Genomic DNA, 26,586 nt, shown 5'->3' with positions numbered 1-26,586 from the left:
CACTGCATTGCAAGATCCTTGAAGGCAGGGCAAGGTTGCACTCTTTTCACCTTTTGTTTTTTTAATCCCCCAGAGTGTTTTCACAGAGCCGTGAAAGGATTCAAAATATTTCTACCTTTTTGTCCCCTATGAAGTCCACTCGGAGACAATCACCACAATAAAATTACAACAAGATAGAGAAAAGTCAGTGGACGTCCATTATAAACCACAGAAAACAAATCAGGTTAACACACTAATATTAATACCATATAGATGAATCATGGACTGTACTATTATTAATAATAATAGCAGTAATATCTAACTCTAAGCAATTACTCTACACTATTGGTCACTGCAGACCATTGCTTGCTTTCTAAGGTGAACAACATCCCAGCTCAAGTTTGATGTACCCAGAGTGCCCACTGCATCAGAATAGCACAGTAGTTCAATAATTTGTCTGGAGAAGACAGAGATGGAGAAAAAAGAGAGAGAGAGGTGAAATAACAAGGCAGCCCTTCTGTTACACGTTCTTCTTTCCCATTTTGCCAATCTGATTTCACTCATAGTGACTCATAGTGAAGGAGAAAACATGAGAATTGCATTCAGATGTGCATAGGTTAGTAACTACTTAGTTTTCAAAACCAGCTCATCTTCCAGGAACGCTGTAGTTGCCTTCCGTTCCATTTCATTTAGATTGGCATCTGAACAGCTGCAAAAAAAAATTTCCTTGAGGCCCAGAACACATTCTTATGTTGAACACCCAAAAGGGGGTATTTTAAAGGAGGTGGTGTGTATTCGCACTGTCAGAGAGGGCATTGCCATCTCGTTTCACACTGGGGATTTCCTCTGGTTTCTTTGTGTCAGTTTCATCTCCATTTTGCACTCTGCTCCTTGCTCTGTCGCGAGGCCCCACTTTTCGTAGCCAACCTCTTAGAGCCAATCAAGAAGTAAAGAAGAGAAAAACGCCCGCCCGCTCCCAATTTCCTTCGCTCCGCTGCTCACCAACCGCAGAGCCGGCTGAGCCTCAGCCGCTGTCATCTTTAACCCAGCTCAGCTGATCGGTTGGCGCCGCCGCCGCCGCCAGATTCCAGAAGGGAAGAACAAGAAGCTGAAAGAGTAGACATGGACGTGAATTTCGCCCCGCTCCGCGCCTGGGACGATTTCTTCCCTGGCTCTGACCGCTTCGCCCGGCCGGACTTCAGGGACATTTCCAAATGGAACAACCGCGTGGTGAGCAACCTGCTCTATTATCAGACCAACTACCTGGTGGTGGCTGCCATGATGATTTCCGTTGTGGGGTAAGTAGGGTCTCCCTCCGGGGCACTCACTGATCGAAGGCGGCACTGTGGGGCTCCGGGGGTACAGGATCCCGGGGTGTGGAAACGCTCTCCACGCCCAGCCTCCGCCCTGGCAAGTGCAAGCTGTCAAGCCAGTGGAAACTTGTCAGGGCGAGGCCGCAGCAATCTTGATGTCCCCTTTTCCTTCCCGTGCCCCGGGCGGAGACGTAAAGGGATTGCTAGGGGTGAGGAAATTTTGCCAGCTTCGAACCAAAAAAAAAAAATCTTTTTTTTCCCCCTTCTGTACCCTGATTAGGCCCTTGTTGTAGATATTTGCAGCGCCCCAGTCTTTTAAAAATAAGAACCAGGGAAGCGGTGTAACCCTATCCTGGGGCTGGTGGGAACGGGAGCCGCCCTGGGAGACTTGGGCGACTGGGTGTGGATCCGAACTCTGCATTCTAGGGGTTTTCGTGTAAAAAGGGCACCCAGGAGGCGACGCGCTTTGTCGGTTTCTCCGCCTAGTGCCCGCCTCACTGTGTGAGGAAGATGAGCTTGGAGCAAGAGGGTGGGTGTTTCCTGGTGGCGCAGCTCCGGGTGTGGGGTGAGGCTGCCCTGACTCTAGGAACGGGGTTCTCTTGTGTTTTCATCCAGGACTTGTCAGGCGTGGCTACTTTCTCTCCTTCCCTTCTAGCCCGTGGTCTCATCGTATTAAAGACCTTCTCAATAGCAGATCTTAAAAATAAGTGTTGTCAAATACAGTTCCACCCACTTCCCGCACACACACCTGTTCTTCTAGAAACTACCTTTTCTTGTAATTTACCCTTTAAGAAATGCTTTTCTGACTTTTGCAGGATGGCGATATTCTAGATCGTGCTGATTCTATGCATTTTTTAAAAGACTTTATTTATTTGACAGAGATCACAAGTAGGCAGAGAGGCAGGCAGAGAGAGAGGAGGAAGCAGGCTCCCCGTCTAGCAGAGAGCCCGATGTGGGGCTCGATGTGGGGCTCGATCCCAGGACCCTGGGATCATGACCCCAGCCGAAGGCAAAGGCTTAACGCACTGAGCCACCCAGGTGCCCGGATTCTATGCATCTTTAAAGAAAAAGCCAACCTCAGATTTTATAAAGGAACTTGCTTGCCAATACAGAGGGAGAGTTGGCCTGGGAGAAAGAGGAGGAATCTGCAACTTGGAGGGTGTGGGAAAGGCCAAATAGGATGTTTCTTAGGTTGGTTTGCTGATCTTTGGCTTATTTATTATTGAGTCACTTCTTAGTGACAAGCTCAAAACAACACCAAGATCGATCAGACATGACTTCTAGCCCAAGGGCAGGTGGCAGTCGTTGAGAAGCTATAGGACCAGGAACAGCACGGTGGAGAGAGTTCACAACTTCCAGACCTGGTTCCGAGTAGTTGTCCCCACGCAGAAGAGAACCCTCGTTTGTGGGATTCAGTGGACAGTTGCACAGATCCTCATTCTGTGTTGCTTAAGGAATCACAAACTCTAAGAATGACTTGGTGTGTGGAAGGCATAGGCTCTGAGCCGACTCTGAATTAGAGTGGCTGCCAAGTTAAAATTAGTTGGGGTAGAAAAGGGCTAAGGCCTGGAGCGGCTGCTTCCTGAACCTTTCTCTTATCCTTATACTTGAAGCTCATTTCCCAGAACATGAAAAGATTTTGTTGAAACAAAATAAATAGTATATAGGATTGCATTTGTTGGTTTGCTTTCTTTTTCTTTTCTCCCTCTTAGTAAACAAACAAGCCAGACATACTATCTGGTGATCTAGATATGAGGCCTTTTTTTTTTTTTTTTTTTTTTTTTTTGCGGTAACCCTCGAAACTTAGATATCAGACAAGGTTTGACACATACTAGTCAAATGTTCAGAGAAAACTATTGCTTTTCTTTCTTTCTTTCTTTCTTTTTTTTTTTTTTTTAAAGATTTTATTTTATTTGACAGAGAGGGACACAGGGTGAGAGGGAATACAAGCAGGGGGAGTGGGAGAGGAAGAAGGAGCAGGCTTCCCACTGAGCCCCTAGCCCGATGCAGGGCTCCATCTTAGGACCCCATGCCCATGACCTGAGCCAAAGGCAAACGCTTAATGACTGAGCCACCCAGGGGCCCCAAAACTATTGCTTTCCAAAGAGGTATACTGCCCAAGCTAGTCACAGGCTTGGGCAGCCTTGCTGCTTTGATGGAATCCATTTTTCACTGTGAAGGTCAGGGTCCAGCCCCCTGACTAAATATAGCTCCTTCATTATAGTGCCATAGCCTACTCACTTCAGGCAGTTTTAAAGAATTGGCCTTTCCCATTCTCCTTTCAAATAAGAAATGTTGGCTGGCAGTGAACTTTTTGAAGGTAAAAGTAAAAAATAGCATCTTTATTTTTATTATTATTATTTTTAAAAACTTAGAAAAGATACAGGCCAGCAGTAAATTGATTTGAAAACTACGTGTGTGTAAAAAAATAGGATTTCCTTCATACCCCAGTAAAAATTTGGTGTATGACCTTTAACTGTTTTCTCTGCACCCACAAACACACAGTAATTTTTCTACAAACGACTTTTTTCTTTACAATCTAATAATAATAAAAGCAAACATTTATTGCATACTGAGTGCTCTGTGTGCCAAGTATTTGGTAAATAATTTACCTTCATTATCTCATACAACCCAGTGAGATGAGTTATTATTATTATTGTTATTACTATTATTATTATCCTTGAGGCTCAGAGAGTATAAATTGACTTGCTCAGTCTTGTGCTCTGAACTAATGTGCTATCTGGGTTTTTTTGTTGTTTTTTTAAGATTTTATTTATTTATTTGAGAGAGAGAAAGAGAACATGATCGGGGGGGTGGAGGGGGCAGAGGGAGAGGGAGAAATAAGCTCCCTGCTCAGTGGGGCTCCATGCCAGGAGCCCAGGATCATGTCCTGAGCTGAAGGTAGATGCTTAACCGACTGAGCCACCCAAGTGCCCCTAATGTGCCATAATGTGTCATCTTCTTATGAGTCATGAAGTTTAGTCTCTTAAAGCTGGAAGAAACCAAGTATCTTCGGGGTCAGGGAGCTTAGTTGACTCTGGAACATTTTTCATTCTAAAGAGAACTCTCCTCTAGGTGATGTCAGCAGATGGGTGGCTCAGAGCAGTGTTGGAGGCTGTTTATCTGGATCTTCTCTAGCATCTGATAGTTTCCCATACTTTGGTAGAGTGTGTGTGAAAATGTGGCCTGGGTATTTACTGGGGAAGGAACAATGTTCAAAGGGTGTTCTTCAAAGCTTCTGTCCCTGAGTAGTGACAAGGGGCCTCCAGGGCCTTGTTGGAGGGCTCTAGCCTCAACTGTGAATTCTCCTGTGTTGCAAACTGGCTTGGGTCAGGATGCAGAAAGCCTGCTCTTCCAGCTCGCAGGAAGGAAGAAGTAAGACCAAGTGGATATCATCTACCTCCAAAAGCAACAGAAAGGGCTGCCTTTCCCAAGATGGAGGTTAAGAGGGATTAGGATAGAGGTAAATCTGTATCTGAGGGCCTGATCAGGCAAGGCTTTGTAATCCATGGTTAGAAGCTCCATCTTCATCCGAAAAGCCTTATTTACCAGGCATGTGACTTCCACTCAGTAGGTCTACTCTGCCTCTTAGATTAATTCTGAGTGAGTCTCTTAGCTAACAGCCCTTGTTAAAGATAATTGTCATATGTTCTGGCTCTTCAAAGAGTATAAAGTAGTGGTTAAGAGTTCAGGCACCAGAGCCACATTAAGTAAATTTTAAATCCCAACTGCCGGTCATCAACTGTGTAACCTTGGACTTCAACTGCGCCTGTGCCTCAGCCTCCTCATCTATAAATGAGTCTAATTATAGTACCTGCCTCATAGGGCTTCTATGAGGATTACCCGAGTCACTACAGGCAAAGTTCTTAGAATAGTGTCCCGATAATAAGTAACACATGTTACTTATTATTATTATCATTTATCATTGTTAGTATGAGAAACATAGACAGCATCTTTTTTTTTAAGATTTTATTTATTTATTTGACAGAGAGCGATCACAAGTAGCCAGAGGCAGGCAGAGAGAGAGAGGAGGAGGAGGAAGCAGGTTCTCTGCCGAGCAGAGAGCCCAATGCGGGACTCGATTCCAGGACCCCAAGACCATGACCTGAGCCGAAGGCAGAGGCTTAACCCACTGAGCCACTCAGGCGCCCAATAGACAGCATCTTTATCCCAACAGCTCCATCCTCCCAAGTTCCAGCTAACTTATCTACTCCTACTTCTCCTTCAAGATTCAGCTTTAGTACCATCTCTTTGTAAACATTTTCCCTTTGTCCCTCACTTCCTTGTGTTAGTTGGGCCACACACCTGTGCCTGTATCTCCTGGTAGTTAACCTCACAGGCTTTTAAGTTGTCTGTTTCCTTGTCTCCACCCTGGACTATAAATTCCTTGAGGCCAGAGACTGTGGGTTTTGTTCGTCATTGCTTTTTCTTTTTCTTGCCGTGGTTATCAATTGTCGTGGTTATACAATTACTTGTATTTGCTGTATCCCTGAGACCTCCTCTATAGCAGATGCTCAGTAGGTGAATACAAAGTAAATAGATGAACAGAAGGCCGCAATGTAATCACAGGGGCAACTTTTAACCGACCTAACGGAACAAATTATGTTGAAGCACATAGCAACAGCATGCTCCTCAAGTGATTCTAACTGGGTCATTGCTGACAGCACTTGCTACATATTGGCTAAGATTACTGTAGTGTAAAAATACAATTTAGAAAAGGTTATAATGCAGACTCTTCACTAATTCATATTGCCCTTATAGAATTTTGGTGAAATACTCCCCTGCCAGCTTTCTCAATATAAGCACCGTGGACAATTGGGATCATACAATTCTTCGTTGTAGAGGACTGTCCTGTGTATTGTAGGTATATGTAGCAACACCCCTGCTCTCTCCCTCTGAATGCCAGTAGCACCCAGGTCCTCAAAAAACTGCCTGCAGATGTTGCCAAATATCCCTTGGAGGTCAAAATCGCCCCTGGTTGAGAACCACAGTTCTGTTGCCAAGAAAATCACGATAATTTAGTGATCACTAAATGCAAGTCAGTTTATAACAAGTTAAAAAACAGAGTTCCTGGGGCGCCTGGGTGGCTCAGAGGGTTAAAGCCTCTGCCTTCGGCACAGGTCATGATCCCAGGGTCATGGGATCGAGCCCCATATCGGGCTCTCTCCCTGGCCTGGAGCCTACTTCCTCCTCTCTCTCTCTCTCTCTCTCTCTCTGCCTGCCTCTCTGCCTACTTGTGATCTCTCTCTGTTGAATAAATAAATAAAATCTTTAAAAAAAAACAAAAACAAAAAAACACCAGAGTTCCTGGCAGTTACTTAGCAAAACAATTTGATTTTAGCTTCTGGCTTCTAAGTGTTCATACATAAGTATGGAGCAGATTTTAAGCTTACATGACTTTGATCATTATCCTCGATTTATTAAATTTGTTATGCTATCATTCTTTTTTTATTCTGCCTGGAAGACTCTGCTGATTGCACAGACTCCCTTTCTATTTTTTGACAACATTCTGGCTGTTGCTTTTCTTTGTTTTTGCTTAAAAGTTCATGTGCTCTGGAGTCCCACTACCATAAACTTGGAATTACATGACTTCATTAATATGAAGTGCATTAAGGCCCAGCAAGTGATAATATTTAAACAGTAGCTGCTGTTACTATATTATGTCCTAGGTTCCAAGTATATCTGGAATTCTCACAGCTTGTGTGTTCTCTTAGAAATATTAGACGATGGATATGCTTTAGTGGTTTTGTCATAATTGTAACTTGTTTCTTAAAAACACTTGTATTGCTTCCCTTGAAGACTTCAGTTTCTTTTTGAGATTCAGGCATCACTTCAGAAAAGACTGGGTGACTTAAAAGGAATAGCATTAATAACAAGCAGGGAAGTGTGTGTTTTGCTGAAAGGGGCTTCGCATTTTTTAAATCAAGAAAGGAAAAATGCCTAAGATTGAAGAAGATATGATGTACCTCCTCCATCCTTAACACAATACATCTTGCCACTAGATATTTTTTTTTTTTCTTTTTTAAGGAATCTCTACTCCCAGCGTGGGGCTCAAACTCACAACCCCGAGATAAAGAGTCACACGCTCCAGTGACTGAGCCAGCCAGGGGCCCCTTGATACTCTTTTTATATCATACACAGCAATAGAAGTCTCTGTCTCTATTTAAAAGTGAAAAGCAAAGACAACACCTACTTGCATCTCCAGTTTAAGTGTTCAGTATATAATGCATTCTGGTTGTGGACAGGAATTTCTGTGCTTAACAGAATGCTGTAAGATTTGAGCTCTGGAAATCTAAAATAGGGGCCATAGAACAGCAGCGTCTTTCACCGTGGGAGCTTGTTGGAAATGCAGAATTTCAGGCACCCTCCCAGACCTCCTGAATCATAGTCAGCTTTCTGACAAGACTCTCAGATGATTCATAGGCACATTAAAATTTAAGAAACACTCGTCTGGCCTGGTTCAAAAGAACCACTGAGAAATTTTAAATAAATGTACCCATATGCCCAGGTGTTAACTTCAGAAATACTAAATAGATACTTCGTGGGTGAGTGCAGGATCTTAACTCCCCAAGTGATTCTGATACACACCCCCAAGTTGAAGTTAAGAAGTACTGATCCCAGGACGCCTGAGTGGCTCAGTGGGTTAAGCCGCTGCCTTCGGCTCAGGTCTTGATCCCAGGGTTCTGGGATCGAGTCCCACATCGGGCTCCTTGCTCGGCAGGGAGCCTGCTTCTCCCTCTGCCTCTGCCTGCCTCTCTGTCTGCCTGTGCTCACTCGCTCTCTCTCCCTCTGTCTCTGACAAATAAATAAATAAAATCTTAAAAAAAAAAAAAAAAAAAAGAGGGGCGCCTGGGTGGCTCAGTGGGTTAAGCCGCTGCCTTCGGCTCAGGTCATGATCTCGGGGTCCTGGGATCGAGTCCCGCATCGGGCTCTCTGCTCAGCAGGGAGCCTGCTTCCTCCTCTCTCTCTCTGCCTACTTGTGATCTCTCTCTGCCAAATAAATAAATAAAATCTTTAAAAAAAAAAAAAAAAAGAAGTACTGATCCCATCAAACTCCCAGTTTCACAGTTGGGAAGGCTGGAGTTCATGTGGCTAATTAGGACCAAAAGCTGCTAATAAATAGTAGCCTCTTTTATTGTTATGAAGTAAAATACTTATCCTGTTAAGTCCCGTTGCAAATATTCTGAAGCTTCTAATTAACCAAATTCAGCTCCATCGCCGACTCTCACAATTTGTATTATTTGCCTTTCTTATTCTCAAACTCCTCCCTGCCATCAGGAGTCTTGTTTCCTGGTGTGGCTTCAGAAAGCACCAACCACACACAGAATTTTCAAACATATAAATGCCTCCAGTGCATCTCCAGTTAAAAGGCTCATCTATTTTTATACATGTATGATCAGGCCTCCCCTTTAGGACAGCATAGTGTAGCTCCTGAATGAGCTCATTTTTTTTTTCTTTTTTTAAGTCCATATATTCTTAAAGTACTTCCTTACTATGTGGCCTGGGGAGGTGTTACCAGAGGGTGGAAATTCCAGGTGTCACTTCATGCTTCTAGTTGTTGTAATGGCAAGACGTTTCTGGAAGGCTGGTACTTCTGTTTGAAATGAGCATTACTTTAATCTTTTCAGAATGAGTGTGGTCCCATAATGTGTTTGAGGCCTATGACTGCCAGTTGTCTGGTATTGAAAAATAGTCAAATTGTTGTTACTTTTTAATGCTGCAAAAATGAAAAACCCAAGTTTCTAGTTGGTAAAGGAAGAACAGGATCAGAGAGCTCTGGGGGCCACCTGGGTGACTCAGTGGGTTAAGCCTCTGCCTTCAGCTCAGGTCATGATCTCAGGGTCCAGGGATCGAGTCCCACATCGGGCTCACTGCTCCACAGGGAGCCTGCTTCCTCCTCTCTCTGCTTGCCTCTGTGCCCACTTATGATCTCTATCTGTCAAATAAATAAAATCTTTAAAAAAAAAAAAAGAGAGAGAGCTCTGGGACGTTCTGGATTGGAATGTATTAAAACATTTGCAGATGGAATTAATGGCAGTTTTTTTATGCCAAAACCTAGCAAAAAGTTGTTGAGATTAGTCAACTCCCACACCAATGCTACAATATTACTCCTTTTTTTGCTTCGTCCACTACACAAAGACTATGAAGCATTTACCAACTTGTCAGGCGCTGTGCTAGGAGACACAGTGGAGAATATGACTCCATGATACCTGCTTTCGTCGTGTTTAGAGTCTAGAGAGGCAGCAAAGCGAAACTACAGACATAATTAATTTTTATACAAAGATAGCAAGTGTACAGAAATATACCCGTACATCAAAACATTCTTTTCAACCTGACTTACCTTCTTTCCCCTGTTCATTATGATCCCAAATTTCAAAACTCAGGTGTTGAAAATGGGAGAGGCCTTGAGTGTGGACAGGGGAAAGGATAATTACATGTTTCCTTCCCATCCTCCCCTGCAGCTCACTTGTCTTTTACTCAGTTGGATAAGTATTTCCTGAGCACGTGCTGTAGGTCAGAGACTGTGCAGCCACAGAGGGCACAAGCAGGAATACTGCTCCACCCTACCTTCCCAGTCCTCCCAGAATGAATCCCCTCCTGCCCTCCGGTCCTTCTTTATCTCCACTTGAGACAGGGCACCCGCAGTGCTGGCCTGTGCCTTTCCCTGATTGGTTACGTGCTGCTTCTGAGTACAGAACTGTAAGAGGTCTGTCAACCCTCAATAAAATTTATAATTTCAAAATTCTTCACCTAATAAGGATTGCCTTTCATTAAATCCTTGGACACCATTTATGAAGCCTTGTTCTTGACTTCCCCCACCAACACTTAAAAAAAAAAAAGAAAAAAACTTCCTGCTACGATCAGCCTGGGGATGGTAGTTTCTGTCTCCTTTTCCCATATTAGGATTTATAATGATTCTGGATAAGTTCCTGGTCCCTTTCTTAGAAGGCAAAAGCTCTCAATCTACTTAGTAGGGGTCGAGAGCTCTGCTTTAGAAATCCAATTCTGAAAGATGAACTTGACCTTAATACCAAATTGCACAGCACTATTAGACATTTCTTATTCTTTTCCTTTTGGACAAATGAATTCAATCCCTTATCACTCAGCTTCAGAATACATACCCATAACATTCTCCTCTGTCTGTTGCAATGGGCTTGCTTGCCTCTTATTTCCAAGAACACTTTCATGCCTGTGATCTCAGACAAAAGCTGCAGGCTGCCTCTCCCTTCTGTAAGGATTTACCATTAAACAGGTGGGATTTCCCAGCCTACCCTTCCATGGAGCAATCACTAATGGAGACACCACTGAGAAGGCAGAAAGTCCAACTGAAGTAGAAAATTGAAGCTTTGGTTCCTGCCTCTCTAATCTGCTTCCGTACACATGCACGTGGTTTCTCCCTGTCTCAGAAAAACAGAAGGGAATGGAGAAACTGGGTGTTGGTGGGGGGAAAATGGGCTGGATGATCCTGTAAGAAAGAAGATTAAGTGCCACCAGGCTCATTTACATTTGCCCATCCCCTGACTCTCTGTGCCGTGGGGAAACAGTTGAATTTACTCTGCTGAAAGGATTCAGAAAGAACAGTTGGCAAACAAAGATCTTTCCACCTCAGTTCCAAAACATTATCTGTTGCGAGAGTGCCCATGGGTTCCTAATTGCTGAAAGCAGTGATGAGTATACATGAAGGTCCATTATACTGTTCTCTCAGCATCGTATATGGTAGAAATTTGCCCTAATGTAAAGTTTCAAAAGGAACAGTTGCAAGCTAATCAGATCCTTGTACACTGTTATTTGAAGTGACATCGCCGGGGGAAGTCTGAGATATATGGCTTCTAAACCAGACCCAATTGACTGTTGACTAAGAAAAAAATAAGCAATTAGCTTAATACATGTGCTGCCAAAGCGAGCACAGCAATTAGCTTAATAAACAAACAAACAAAAAAAGCATGGAGGTTCAGAAGGTGTGTCTTCTGTGAATACTTTAAACTTGTCAGCTGCTGCCAACAGAGTGGGCCATTTGAGTGTTTAGATCCATGGTGCCAAGTGCATAGGATATGACTGATAGACAGTACCAACAAGGATGCAGTAAATTCTGTGGGTCTTCCTAATTCAGTTGGCTCAGATCTCAATGTTAGGTTATGATGTCCTTTCTGTGACCAAAGAGGAAGGCTCCCATTCCGCCTTAGACTGCTCCAAAGTCTCCTTTACCTGCTGATTATTAAGCCAAGGTGACCCTGATCATACTGACTCCCAAGCTGATTTGTACATTTACGTCTATACTTTATAGTCAGAAATAGTATTTGCCTGGGCAGAAGCCATGCTGGGAAACCAGAATAACCATGGAAGGCCACTGGGGTTATCTGGGGGAATCAAAGAGCAAGAGGGGCCTGTACAGACATGTCTGCAGGACTCTGAGTCTCCTGTGGCTCCCCATGCTCCCTCCTGATCCCCAGCACGTGCTAGTGGCAAGACTTACAAAGTTCGTCCTGCCGGGAAGCCAAAGGGCCCTTTTGGACCACGTCACAATCATTCTGCCTCACATCTGGACAGGCACACATGATATTTCCTACTTTTCTTTTTCCTCTGTTCCTTTCATCACAGCTCTGTGAAGGTACAAAGACAGGGACTATTTCTCCGGTAATATTTAGTGTGAACTGAGAATAATAGTGATTTGTCCAAAAGAAACTTCCTGTCACTTCATTCCTAGTCATGGAAAGTTGCTAGGTGCCAGGGCGAAAATGATACAGTCCCAGCCCTCAAAGAGCTTAATCCAGTGGGAGACAGACATGCATCCAGTCCTCATTCAAGTAAATGTAACACCACCGCTGTGATGAGGCTAGGAAGGAGAGGCATATGGTGCTCTGATGTGGCCAGAGAGACAGAAGAAGGGCTGATCAGGGTGCATTTTGAAGGAAGTAGGAGTGAGTCATGCAGAGAATGGCTTGTGTGCAGGCTTGTGGGGGCCAGAGACAGGGCGAGGTCTGGAGTGAGATCAAAACCCCCAGGGGACGGAGTGTGAGAATAGGAGGCTGTGTATGAAAAGACCACAGGCAGGGCTGCCGCTAGCCCTCGGGCTCCCTCAGACTGATTATTGAAAGCACCCCTTAACGCCTAGCAGATGCAGCCCAAGCCAGATTGGTTAGTGAGTCAAATGTGGCCTGGATTGTAGCCCCCTGCCCCCGTACCACTCCAGCCAGTCCTCCCTGTGCCAGGTACAAATCCCATAGCAGTATTTAGTGGCCTGGAGGTACACACAGGCAGGCGCCAGACCCTGTGGGGCCTTGGAGCATGTGTAACGAACTGTATTTTTATTCTAAGAGCAAGGAGAAGCAAGAAAATGGATGGGTGGGTTCATCTTTGCAATGACCCTTCTGGCTATTGAAGGACCACAGAAAAACATCACCAATTTAGAGAAATCCACTGTGAGTAAGTTGTTCCCTGCCTTTCTTGGTGAGTCAGGCTTCCTCAGGAACCCAACTACAAAAATACCTTTTGGGTTTAGGAAATTGGAACTCAGGGCAAAGCGGCTTCCACTGCTCAGGAAGTATTCCACTGCCTTTTTGGCTCTCGTGGGCCTTGCATTGTACCCGGAGTTACCAATGGTACACTCGACTTGATCTGAGGATGTCCGTTTTGGTAAACTTTTATCGCCAACCCTACAGTGGATGGGTTTGGACATATTTACTAACTTGTGCATTCCCTAGCTTGCTTAAGTGTAGAATGAGATGTGTTTTTCTAGATCTGTCCTAGCTCTAAAATTATGTGGTCAGCCAGGTTTTGTGTTTTTTTTTTTTTTCCTCCCCTCCTTCAGGAGCTGAAATTATAGCTCTGGCTAGCTGAATCATGTCGGCACATTCAGGACATGTGTCCACACCTGCTGGTAGTCACCTCGCCTCAGAGAGAAACCAGAACATCAAGGGATTTCCCAGAATGATCCTTCGTTGCTGACCCCAAGTGGAAGAATACTGAGAATGGGTGGGTGTGGGGGAGGGGGGATTGGAGTCTGGAAGCTGTCTAACAATACACAAGGGGCTGTCATGAATTGCTGTCATGGTTACGTCAGCTGGCATCCTTTTCTCTCCCCCACACCCCTTCAAATGTGTTTCAGCACTCCTCCAGGCCTCAGTTTATTCATCTGTGCAATGGGACTGAAGCTCTTTATCTTTGAACACTCTACAGTTGTTAAACTAGATCCTATTTCCATCAAGGACAGAAAACTGCATTCTCTCTCTCTCCCACTCTGTCCCTTCTTCCTTCTCTGTCCTTTTCCCTTCTATCTTCCGCCTCCATTCCTCCCACCCTTTCTCACTGGGGGACTACCAGTAGATGAAACTCCACCCATCAGAGCCAGTGACAATTGTCCCCACGAAAGCTGGGGTAACATATTTATGGGAGTTTTTGTCTAAAGCTTCCTGGGCTTTATTGTGACTGGCATGACTAAGAGCCCAGCTGTTGACTAAGAAATTTCACTCATCTCAGATGAGAGCCGGCTCCCAAGCTCCTGCACCCACTGGAAAATGAAATTAAACCCTGGAGGGTGGTGTATGTGTTTTATTTTCCTCCAAGTGCAAGTAGGTGCCAAGGCCTTGGAGTGGTACAAATTTTACTCTTTGTTAGAATGGAATGGCACTTAAGAAGAATAAGGAAGAAAACCATTTCTGCTCCGTGTAACTTTGTTCATTTTTTCCAGCTTGGAAACTTGGTTACTTTCTAATTATAGATTGTGGCTGGGTGTGTTGTAAGCTAAAACCAGTTCTATAGGGCTCTGTGCTCTGTTCTTTTCCCTTGAACATGAGCAACAGGAACAGGTGAAAAGCAAATTTGGAATTGCTTGAGTCAGGCCTGGATTTTTTGTTGTTCTTTGTCCTGGGCTTTATTTAGACATTCAACATAGAAGCCTACTTTGCTTGTCCAGAGGAAAACGGGCAAAACTTGGCATACTTTTTATGATGCGCTTCACCTCATGAATTATTTTGATAGGTGTTCTAGAAGGAACTGAGTAGGATACCTTTGCTATTTTGCTACCAACCAACCGTCTTTTATTTGCAGTTAATGCAAGGCAGTTTCCTTAAACTTGAACCCTCCACTGGAGTGTTTTGCATTCATGTTGATGTTTGCTTTCCTTTACAGCTCAAAAATATTTGGGTGAAACTAGTAAACAATGGGAATAAACTACCCACGATGCTGCCCAGTATAACGGCTCCAGTCTCTCAGGATAACTTCTTTCGGCGTCTTTCGAGGGCTAGGAATGAGATGTATTAATCAGCGACAGTTTCTGGGCCTCTCCGCTCCATTTCCTTTACCACCTGCTAGAAAAGATTTTATTTTTGTCCTGTCCAGTTCTTTCCTTCTCCAAGCCTGCAGTGATCTTTCCCAGATCTGGGCAGAAGGTACAGCATAACCCAGATACAATTTTTTAGTATGTGTGCTGCCGAAGCGAGCACCCCAGATACAATTTTTTAAAACAGAAAACGTACAGAGTGACTCTGTGGGCCCAGACGATAAAGAACTGGTGAAGGACAGACGGACGGTTCCATTGCTGGACGCTGGGAAAGCCTGGGGGAGTGGGAGGGTACCCCTTGCCACAGGAGGATCTGGAGAAGCGCCAGGAAACCAGGGTTTGAGTGGGAGAAGGAACAGCTTTGCTGTGGTGTATGAATTGCAATTGTATGAATGTTGTTGGAGAGACAGTGGAAGTAAAGATGGGCGGTTGTAGCTGGCCTGTGCCCAGCCTGGGTCATAGACTGGGGAGAAGCTGCATTTATATTTTTATATTTTCCTTTCATATATGTTCATTTTATTTCTGATTACAGAATAAGGTACTAATTGTAAAAATTTCTCCTTCTCAGGTACATGACATATATAAATCCACCTAACAGAGAGAATGTAGTATGATTACTTTTACCCACTCAATAGACTAGTAATATCTTTCCATATTATTGAGTATTTAAAAATAGCTGCATAGACTACCTCTAGTAAATTGGTGGCTCTATATGTTACTGCTGTAAGTTTTTCATCATAAATACCACTCCTGTGAAGATTGTTACATCTCGGTCTTTGCATTGTATTTGTTTCCTTTGATTGTATTCTGAGGAGGAGATTTATTGCCTGGATGGGGATGAATATTTGAATGAAATAAGCAACTTACTATTATAGGGTTTAACTCTAAATTATGTCCTACTGCACTACTCTTACCACTGTTTAATTCCATGCATTTTAATAGAAATTTTTAACTTCATCAAAGCAGTTTCACATTATTTTATTCCTGATTTCGCCCATTAAGGAATGCAGTACTTCCTCTCTTACTTGAAAGTATTTCACATAGCTTTTGTGTTTCCGAAGGCAGAATCAGAGCTAAAACATAAAGGGATTTTTAAAAAAGAATCTTAGGGGCGCCTGGGTGGCTCAGTGGGTTAAGCCGCTGCCTTCGGCTCGGGTCATGATCCCAGGGTCCTGGGATCGAGTCCCGTGTCGGGCTCTCTGCTGAGCGGAGAGCCTGCTTTCCTCTCTCTCTCTCTCTGCCTGCCTTTCTTCTACTTGTGATCTCTGTCTGTCAAATAAATAAATAAAATCTTTAAAAAAAAAAAAAATCTTAATTATCCCGAATACGAACCCTGCCATGAGTGCGAATCCTTCATCTGTTCTGTTTCAGAGAAAGTAAGCTCTTGGCATCACCTCCCAGTCCTGTTTTCCCCCTGTCTCTCATTTCCAAATCAGTCACGTTGCTATTCAGTGCATGATGAAAACACGCTGACCCTCATTGTCCTTGCTGAGTAAAATGCTCGTTAAGCCCGTTGTGAGGGTACAAAGTTAGTAACTCATTGTCCTTACTGACCACAAATGTCATATGAAGGACTCTGTATATGCTGTGGGTTGGGTGTCAGTGAGGGCCACAACACCCAGTCCCTTCTCACTTCGGAACTACTGCGTCTAGTTTTCTTCTTTCTTATCAACAACAGTGTAACCTTTGGGTATGTAACAATGAAGGTGGGGGCTCTGTGCTTGGAAATCTCAGCTGATAAGCCATCTCCTAATGACACTCTTGCCCCTTTAAAGAATTATAATGGAGTCTCCGTGCTGGGAGTCATGGACCTGCCTCCAAGGGCCAGGCAGGTTATGTAAGAGAGCAGTGCAGGGCAGCTGTTAGACAAGCAGTGATGAATGGCGGCTCAGTGAGGGCCGTGCAGTAGATGGTCGTAGGGACACGGGGGCTAACTGGAGAGCATTTGTTCCATAGGAAAGAGAAGGCACTCTAGCCAGTCATTGACAGGTGGAAAAGTGGGCCTCCTCTTGTTAGATTTTCTTGTTTATAGGAAAAGCTAGAAATCCCAAGTTGTATGGATTTTTTTCAATACTGGGATTCAAGTAAAAGTTCTTTTTAAACACTGTACCATCCAAACACAAATGTGACAACAGACTGGGTATGGCCCATGGAGGCCATCATGGGACCTCTACATACATCTGTTGTGGCAGTTTCTGTGAGGATTTAGATAAACCCAAAGAGCTCAGAAAATACGGGAGTGCTGTCCAGGGTGTGTGCTAGAGCCCAGGATATAATGAAATGAAACATCCCCTCCAAAAGAGGCAGTCTCTCTTAAATTATAAAAGTCTCTTAGCTCTTTGCTGCATTTACCGTGAGAACGAAGACCGTGCTCAGCAATCGGACTGTTGATGTTCCAGCAAATGTCAGCGTCACTCTGCAGGGACACACGGTGATCGCGAGAGGCCCGCCAGGATCCTGTGGGGGGGGGGGGTGTCAGTCACATCAGTGTAGACGTCAGTCTCCTGGAAGGAGAAAGAAGAGGCTCAGAGTTGACAAACCTGGGGGAAGACAAAGGGTCAGGCTCCTGTTTGCACCATCTGTAGTCATGTACAGAACATGATCAAGGGCGTCACACCGGGCTTCCGTTATGGGTGGAGGTAGGCTGTGCTTGCTTCCCCAGCAATGTCATTCCCTGGGAGAATGGTTCTCTTGTCGAAATCCAAAATTTTTTGGGTGAAAAAGACATCTGCAGGGTTTGGATGAGGCCAGGCCTGGCTTGTTCAGTATCTCAACCCCAGGAGAACGAGTTAATTCTTTTTTTTTTTAAAAGATTTTATTTATTTATTTGTCAGAGACAGAGGGAGAGAGAGCGAGTGAGCACAGGCAGACAGAGAGGCAGGCAGAGTCAGAGGGAGAAGCAGGCTCCCTGCCGAGCAAGGAGCCTGATGTGGGACTCGATCCTGACCTGAGCTGAAGGCAGCTGCTTAACCAACTGAGCCACCCAGGCATCCCGAACGAGTTAATTCTTGAAGGAAACATTGAACATGGATCAGATTTGGCGGCTCTGGTTCAGCAAACCACAACAGTTGAAATCAAAGATATCAACAAAAAGTTTGGATGGTACCCATGTTTCTGAAAAAGGACCCATTCAGCAAGGCGACAGACAAGTAAGACTGAAGTTGTCCAGCTATAGAAACAGCAAGATCCCAGATGGTTCCTCAGACTTATTTGTAGTATTTTGTTTGTTTTATTTGTAGTATCTTTTAAAATGCAATAAAAACTGGGGTGCCTGGGTGGCTCAGTGGGTTAAAGCCTCTGCCTTCGGCTCAGGTCATGATCTCAGGGTCCTGGCATCGAGCCCCACATCGGGCTCTCTGCTCAGCAGGGAGCCTGCTTCCCCCTCTCTCTCTGCCTGCCTCTCTGCCTACTTGTGATCTCTGTCTGTCAAATAATAATGTTTAAAAAAAATAAAATAAAATGTAACAAAAACCATGTATGGGCTTTTGGGGGAAAATGTTTTAGAAAATTATAGGCCTCAAATAAGATGACCAGTTTGTTGGGAGTCAGACTTCCAAATGTCTTGGCACCACCATTTTTCTCACCTCCATGCCTCCGTTTCTTCTTCTGAGAAATGAATTAATACTATCTGCCTCATCACATTATGAGGATTAAATAAGACCATGTAGATAAAATGCTAAGTACTCAGCATGGACTTGACTCCTCCTCACCTTCCTCATCTTCGTTCACATCCTGCGGCTCCCAGTGCTGACCTCGCCTCCCTCTTTTCTTCGTATTCCAGGTTCCTGAGCCCCTTCAACATGATCCTCGGAGGCATTGTGGTGGTGCTTGTGTTCACGGGGTTCGTGTGGGCAGCCCACAACAAAGATATCCTCCGCCGGATGAAGAAGCAGTATCCCACGACATTCGTCATGGTGGTCATGCTGGCTAGCTACTTCCTCATATCCATGTTCGGAGGAGTCATGGTCTTTGTGTTTGGCATCACTTTTCCTTTATTGCGTAAGTGAACCTCGGTCTTCTTTTCTTAAGCCATAAAAAAAAAAAGAAAAGAAAAGAAAGAAAAAAGAAAAGATAAGTAGGAGCAATTGTTCATTGGGAATTACCTGACCTGTTCTTTATGTGTGTTGACATGTCTGCAAAATTATCTGAATTTTTTGCCACAGCAGATCAAGGCCTGATGTTTCACTAATTCCACAGAGATATAATGAGGGCCTGGTATGTGCCAGACAGTCTTCTGGGGATATGACAATGCACAAAAGAAATACAAATCCCAAGTCCGATGGCAAGAAATTTGCACAGCCTGCATCAGCCTCTAGTCTGATCTCAATCTCCTTAAAAATTCCTAAAGGACATTCATCCTGTCCTGACACAGAATGAATGGATTTCACTTAGAAATAAACTCTTTCCTGTCTGCTTACTCAGTAGATCATGTTTAGTGTCAAAGTGCCCTAAGTCTTTAAGAATAAGTGGCCCAGAATACAGTTACTGAGTACTCTGATTTTGGTGGAAAGGACCAGATATTTCCCAAATTTTACATGTGTCATTTACTGAGATTCCAAACTCTTGAAACCTGAAATAGAGAACAGATATAATTCCAGTCTCATCAGCAGAAATCTAATTAAATTCTATTATATTAAGTCACAAGAAGATCCCTTTAATAGCAATTCACATGGGCATTTATTTCATTAAATAAAATCAGTTCCTTGTTTGGGGTTATGTTAGATTAAGCCCAGATACTTCTGGGTGAATTCACACCTTAATGGACAAAATATTTATTTTTTTAAGTATTTATTTAAGTAAACTCTATACCCAATGTGGGGTTCGAACTCTTGACCTCGAGATCAATAGTTGCATGTTCTTGCAACTAAGCCAGCCAGGTGACCCTCATTGGACAAAATATTTGAATCAGCAAATTCAAACTTTTGAAATATTCCTGAAGTTCTCCTTGTGTGCCAAGCTTAGTATTTCAAAGGTTCTGGTTTGTTTTTAACACAACTTGTTAACTTCAGTACCTTTCCACATCAGGGCCCCTGACAGGCCAGTGTTATGAAATGATCATTGGTAGAGAGTCAAGTGTCCAGATTTCTATTCCTAGACCTGCTGGAAACCAGCCATGTGATTTGGACCAGGTACCCTATATGGGCTGCAGTTTGCTCATCTATAAAATAAGGAAATTAGAGAGGATTCGTGACTCCTAGACCTTGATGATTGTCAGAATCATATAGGAAACTTAAAAAATCTGGATATCCTAGCCATATCCCTTAAGATGTTGATTCTGTGATTTGACAGTGGTACTCCCCAAACCTATATTTTTAGAAAGTTCCTCAAATGCTTCCAAAGCTCTAGGTTGGGAGACTCCAGACGTAAGGCATACCAGTGTTTCTCAAAATGAGAGTCTTAAGATCAACATATGAGAATCATCCAGAGTGAACAGTGGCTTTTTACATCATGGAGCTTTACCTCAGTCTTTCTGAATTTTGGGTGGTGGAGACCTGGAATTTGCTTCTTTTTAACAGGCTCCCTAGGTGATTTATATGTGCATGGGGTTTAGAAAATTGCTGATAGAGATCTCCTGCTGGGCCTGTTTAAAATACAGATTCCCAGGCCTGTCCCTTCATGGTTCTGGTTCAGGAGGTCCAGGAGAAGGGCCACGGAATGTTTCTTAGTAAACAGATGTGAGTAATTGTAAGTGATGAAGCAAATGTACAGAACCTTGACGTACCTGAGATCTATAAAACCGTGAGGTTTTTTTTTTTTAAGATTTTATTTATTCATTTTACAGACAGAGATCACAAGTAGGCAGAGAAGCAGGCAGAGAGAGAGGAGGAAGCAGGCTCCCCGCTGAGCAGAGAGCCTGATGTGGGGCTCGATCCCAGGACCCTGAGATCATGATCCGAGCCAAAGGCAGAGGCCTTAGCCCACTGAGCCACCCAGGCACCCCTAAAACCATGAGTTTTTATCTAGACATCTGTACCCAGCACTGTGGGAGACTACCCCTCGGGAGGCCCATCTACCCCTCAGGAGGCACATCTGCCTCTTGGGAGGCACAACCTGGTGGACTTCACCCGCACACTTCCTGCAGGAAGATTATCAGTGAACCGAGCATGAGTTCATTTTTGGAAAACTTTGTGTAAGTCGGTTTTTACATGAGTTGGAATCCTGTTGATTCACTGTGAATTTCAAGGCATTTAAGTAGTAGCAGAAGGGTAACAGCTCAGCGCGAGAGAGTGTGGCTGCCAGATTAGAGTCCTTCCTGCTGAATACGTTTTCCTTTACACATAAAGAAAACTTACTACATGACTTGACGATGAAGAGCCTTAGACCAAGGTCCAAGGATCCCTTTGAGGACTTGGATCAGTTAGAGAACTGGACGGGTCTACAGCTAACTGAGGCGGTTTCCCTAAAGTGTGAAGACAGGGAGTGTAAGGTCGCGGTGGATGGAGAACCATTGCTTCCGTGCTAACCGGGTTTCATTTCCCCGCAGTGATGTTCATCCACGCGTCGTTGAGACTTCGGAACCTCAAGAACAAACTGGAGAATAAAATGGAGGGAATAGGCTTGAAGAGGACACCGATGGGCATTGTCCTAGATGCCCTAGAACAGCAGGAGGAAAGTGTTTCCAAAATCGCTGACTATATCAGCAAAGTGAAGGAATAAATACCCATGCCCCCTTGATAGGGCTGTGGCAGACATCAAGTTGCAGTTTGCCCTTATCCAGACCTACTTCCCACTTGTGTTCTTGAACTCGGAGGCGCCTGTACCGTCCACCTACCTACGACAGCATGCATGTATAGGCCCAACTGTTAACATCTCCGATGCTCCAGAGAGAAGCCCTCAGAAACCGCGAGAAAACTACCCTCCTATTATGCCTGAAGTCTCAAGTGTGTCTATGCAAACTGCTAGGAAAGGGATCACACTTGCTTCTATAGAGAAATAAAAGAAAAGCATTCTGCGTTGTACAGCAACAGTACTGTTAACTTGTAGGGAAAAAACTAATTGTATCAAGGCAATACGAGTAAATGAAAAAAAAAAAAACTGTTAAAGTAGATGTCAACGTGTTAGACTGTTTTACTCCTCTGTCCCACCCATGTCCTCCTCCAAAAATATTCCCTGGGACTAGAATATGTGCAGTCTAGTTTGGCTTTTCTTCTTCTTCTTTTAAAATCAGAGATGATCTCTATCACTTTGCTGCCTGTTTGACGTGCAGTGGAAACTGGACAAACCAGTTTTTATTTTGTTTACAAATATAAAGATAGCTGTTTAGGAGACTACTTTGTCAAGTTTTTGTAAATTTTTGAAATGCTAGTAATGCCTTTTCACTAGCTGGTATCTGTTGCAACCTCAAGATCACCTTCTTTAAGGTTATAGCTATATAACCTATATTATTCTTGAGAGTCTTTGTTAAAAAAAGCAACAACAAAAAAATAAAACTTGAGTTCTGTTCATGTGGCACATCTTTTGTTGTTTTGATAAAAAGGTGTCCAAGACCATGTTTCCTATATTTTTTTCACTGTTTGGTTTTTAACTGGAACATTCAGAAAGAAGGAAATTGATGTACATTGTATTGATTTCTTAGGGGCACAAAGAGAACAATAATGGTTGGTCTTTTGAAATCTGAAAGGCATCTGTCGATGACCAAGCAAAAAGACTGATGAAAGTGGGAGTCACTAAGCGGCTTTCTGCACTTCATAAAAATTGTAGATAGCAATGGTTACCACCGTATGTTTTCATAGCTAGACATTAGAATCAAGATAGCATGAGTTTATATATCCCGTTACTTTCTTCCTTTTATTTCTCATGTATTTAGAAATAGATGATACGAAATGTTTTGCTTGCCAGTTGAGTGATTTCATAGATGAAGACACAACATTTGGGTTTTCCTAACACTGAGTTATGAAGACAACTGGGGCAGTACTTACTGAAGAGACTCTCTGTACGTCCTAAAATAAGAAGCCACAGCATATGCTGCTCCTGATTTGTCTTGCATTTTAACTTCTCTGCCAACCTGCAGCCTTCCTCTCTAGCACAGTGAGAGCACCGTGACTTCATAGACATGGTGTAGAGTTTGTACCCTTGCCCAAAGATGGAGAATAAAGTTTATCCAAGATTTTTATTTGTGAGGCTTTGTTTCATGCACATCTGTTGCTAAATACCTGGGATATTTGGTGACAGGGCACGATGAGGATGTGCCCTGCGACAGAAACCACTCAGCTTGTGTTTCACACACCATAGTCTCCCCTCTGTGCCCCCATCCGTGCTTCTGCTTTCCATGGTTTCAGTGACCGACAGTCAGCCTCAGTCCAGAAGCAGATGATCCTCCTCCTGACACATCAGGAGGTCAATGGTAACAAATATGACAACACAATGCCTATGTAATTCCCCTCACTTCATCTCCACAGGAGGCATTTTCTCTTCTCACATCATCACAGAACAAGGGTGAGTATGTACAGTCAGATGACTTTGAGAGACCGCATTCACATAACTTTTATCACAGCATATTATTATTGTTGTTGTTCTAGTTTATTATCAGTTTTTGTTGTTAACCTCTGTGCCTCATTTATAAATTAAACTTTGTTGTAGGCATGTACAGGGAAAAAACCATATATAGGGGATTCATTACTATCTGTGGTTTCAGGCATCCACTGGGGTTCTTAGGCCATATCCCCACTGGATGAGGGTTGGGGGGGTGGCTATGGCACTATTTAGTAATAGTTTAATTCTTTAGTAATTTCCAGTCAGAATAAAATTGAATTCCAATGGGATCCTTTTTTAGACCTGACATATTATTTTTTTTAAAAGATTTATTTATTTATTTGATGGCCAACAGACACATGAAAAAGTGCTCCATATCACTCGGCATCAGGGAAATACAAATCAAAACCACAATGAGATATCACCTCACACCAGTCAGAATGGCTAAAATCAACAAGTCAGGAAATGACAGATGCTGGTGGGGATGTGGAGAAAGGGGAACCCTCCTACACTGTTGGTAGGAATGCAAGCTGGTGCAACCACTCTGGAAAACAGCATGGAGGTTCCTCAAAATGTTGAAAATAGAACTGCCCTATGACCCAGCAATTGCACTATTTATTTATTTGATAGACAGAGATCACAAGTAGGCAGAGAGAGAGGAGGAAGCAGGCTCCCCGCTGAGCAGAAAGCCAGATTCGGGGCTTGATCCCAGGACCCTGGGATCATGACCTGAGCCAAAGGCAGAGGCTTTAACCCACTGAGCCACCCAGGCGCCTCTAGACCTGACATATTTGAACCCTTTCTAGTGTCTACATGAATTCTGTAGACTGAGTGCTAAAGTGACAACTTAAATAAAATATATACTCATAATAATTACTAAGGGTTGGTGGTCAATTCTGAAAGGTAAATAATATAAAAATGTAGCATGTAAGAGCTGTAAATCATTGCATTTTAAAAACAAGGTGCACCTGGCGGGCTAGGTCAGAGTGGAATCAAGAGTGTGACTCTTGATCACAGGGTTGTGAGTTCAAGCCCTGTGTTGGGTTTAGAGATTACTTAAAATCTTAAAAAAAAAAAAAATTAAAAACAAGTTAAATATATACCATGGAATATTATGCAGCCATCAGAAAGGATGGATACCCAACTTTTGTATCAACATGGACAGGACTGGAAGAGATTATGCTGAGTGAAATAAGTCAAGCAGAGAGAGTCAATTACCGTACGGTTTCATTTACTTGTGGAGCATAAGGAATAACATGGAGGACATTAGGAGAAGGAGAGGAGAAGTGAGTTGGGGGAAATCAGAGGGGGAGATAAACCATGGGAGACTGCTGTGAACTCTGAGAAACAAACTGAGGGTTTTGGAAGGGAGGGGTGGGGAGAATAGGTGAGCCTGGTGGTGGGTATTAAGGAGAGGACGAATTGCATGGAGCACTGGGTATGATACATAAACAATGAATTTTGGAACACTGAAAATAAATAAAATTAAGACAGTAAAAAAAAAAAGTTAAAATCTTCAACTAAGATTTTTAGGTTAGGAGTGGGTAGATGGAACAAGTGTAAGTAAGCGGCTTCACCTGTCCCTTGACAAAAGTCTGTGTAGTGAAACAGTAAGCTATGAATTTGGATCACCTTTTCTCATCACACATCTAAAATGAAAGCCGTCTTTTGGGACTATTAGCACTTTATGAAATTCCTGACTTTATTAATACTGTGGCTATATAAGCAAACATATAAGGTCTTTCAAGAACTTCAACCACTGGGGTGCCTGGGTGGCTCAGTGGGTTAAGCCTCCACCTTGGGCTCAGGTCATGATCGAAGGGTCCTGGGATAGAGCCCCGCATTTTGCTTTCTGTTCAGCAGGGAGCCCGCTTCCCTCTCTCTTGCTGCTTGCCCCTCTGCTTACTTGTGATCTCTCTCTCTGTGTCAAATAAGTAAATGAAATCTTAAAAAAAAAAAAAAGAAAAAAGAACTTCAACCACTAATACATAGTAAGCTTTTAAATATGTTTAGAGCACTATGTCTCATGGGTGCTCTTGATGTAGAATATGCTAGACACTTACAAAGCTCCTGCTTGGCATGCAAGGAGGTTTTATAGAAATGGTAACATAGGAGAAAAAAATTCTCAGTTATTTGCTACTGTAAAATCAGTTACCTGACTGAAACGATAGCTATTCAAACGTGGATACTTTAGTACATACTAAATTATCCTTAAAAAAATGGAAACACCATATTTCTTTCCCATGACTTGTCCTTCTAAATAATGTGTTGCTTAACTTTTCTCCATTAGATCTATTCTCTCCTAGCCGTGAGATGTACCACCTATGATTATATAAAAGGAGAAAGAGCGGGGCGGCTCTCTGGGTTAAGCCTCTGCCTTTGGCTCAGGTCATGGTCTCGGAGCCCTGGGATGGAGCCCCGCATCAGGCTGTCTGCTTAGCGGGGAGCCTGCTTCCCTCCTCCCCCGGCCCCGCCTGCCTCTCTGTCTGCTTGTGATCTCTGTCAAATAAATAAATAACATTAAAAAAAAAAAAAGTAGAAAGAGAGCAGGTGCCATCTGTTCAGTCGGGTAAAGAAGACAGAAAAGGCACCAATGTGTGATTTCCTGATTTCTAATGTTCATGCCACATCTATGCAAAATTGCAGATTCTACGCACCTAGCGACTAGACCAGATAATTAAGAACTCCAGGAACTTGGAAAGACCACTGGGGTTGGAGTTGTTTGGAAGATTTTTTTTTTTTAAGATTTTATTTATTTATTTGACAGACAGAGACCACAAGTAGGCAGAGAGGCAGGCAGAGAGAGAGAGGCAGGGAAGCAGGTTCCCTGCCTAGGAGCAGAGAGCCTGATGCGGGGCTCGATCCTAGGACCCCGAGATCATGACCTGAGCTGAAGGCAGAAGCTTTAACCCACTGAGTCACCCAGGTGCCCCTGTTTGGAAGATTTTTATGGAGGATTAGGACCTAACCCAACTGTAAAGGGTGGGTTACCTTCTGAAGAAGGTAAAAGAGAAGAAGAAAAGTGTTTTGAAAAGTGTTCCATGGACGGATCAAGGAGAGCAAGGCACAGGGTATGTATGAGGATGTCTTATCAAGAGAAGTATAAAGAATCTGTGGCAAAGCAGACTCAATTACTAAATTGGAAACAGATAATGGAGGGCCTTGAATAATGCTAAGAAACTGAAGTTTAATCCTATAGCAAGTTTCCTTTAGAAGGTTTCTGATGAGACTTTTAAGACCAAATTAGCGTCACAAACTAAATTTATATATATTTCATTAGCAAAAACTAAAAATTTGTCATTAACTATCTTATTTATGCAAAAAATTTTATTTTTTAAACAAAACAAAAATGCTCTCTGCCTTTGTTCCTTTATATATGGAAACAAGGAAGTCTACACGTATATATGTTTATATACCTACAGGGTTTTCCCCCATGACTTCCTGGAAACACTGTGTTCTCCATGTCCCGTGCCTCCTTGCTCCACTCCTCACAGATACATACCCCTTCCGAAGTACGATGCACCAGGGGAATGGCCAGGAGAG

The 26,586-nt window shown here is 43.3% G+C and overlaps 1 protein-coding gene across 1 annotated transcript; it reads left to right on the top strand.

Moving 5' to 3' along the window:
* The first annotated feature begins 1,007 nt into the window (after window positions 1-1,007).
* On the top strand, window positions 1,008-22,678 carry ARL6IP5 (ADP ribosylation factor like GTPase 6 interacting protein 5). The gene is made up of 3 exons (XM_044253191.1): window positions 1,008-1,277; window positions 18,353-18,570; window positions 21,056-22,678. Exons 1-3 carry the CDS (start codon window positions 1,102-1,104, stop codon window positions 21,226-21,228), a joined length of 567 nt encoding a protein of 188 aa, XP_044109126.1. The 5' UTR covers window positions 1,008-1,101; the 3' UTR covers window positions 21,229-22,678.
* The last annotated feature ends 3,908 nt before the right edge of the window (window positions 22,679-26,586 follow it).

This window comes from Neovison vison, chromosome 6 (assembly GCF_020171115.1).
Source record: "Neovison vison isolate M4711 chromosome 6, ASM_NN_V1, whole genome shotgun sequence".
NCBI lineage: Eukaryota > Metazoa > Chordata > Mammalia > Carnivora > Mustelidae > Neogale > Neogale vison.
The sequence above is the reverse complement of the archived record's forward strand: the minus strand, read 5'-3'. Positions and strand labels throughout refer to the sequence as shown.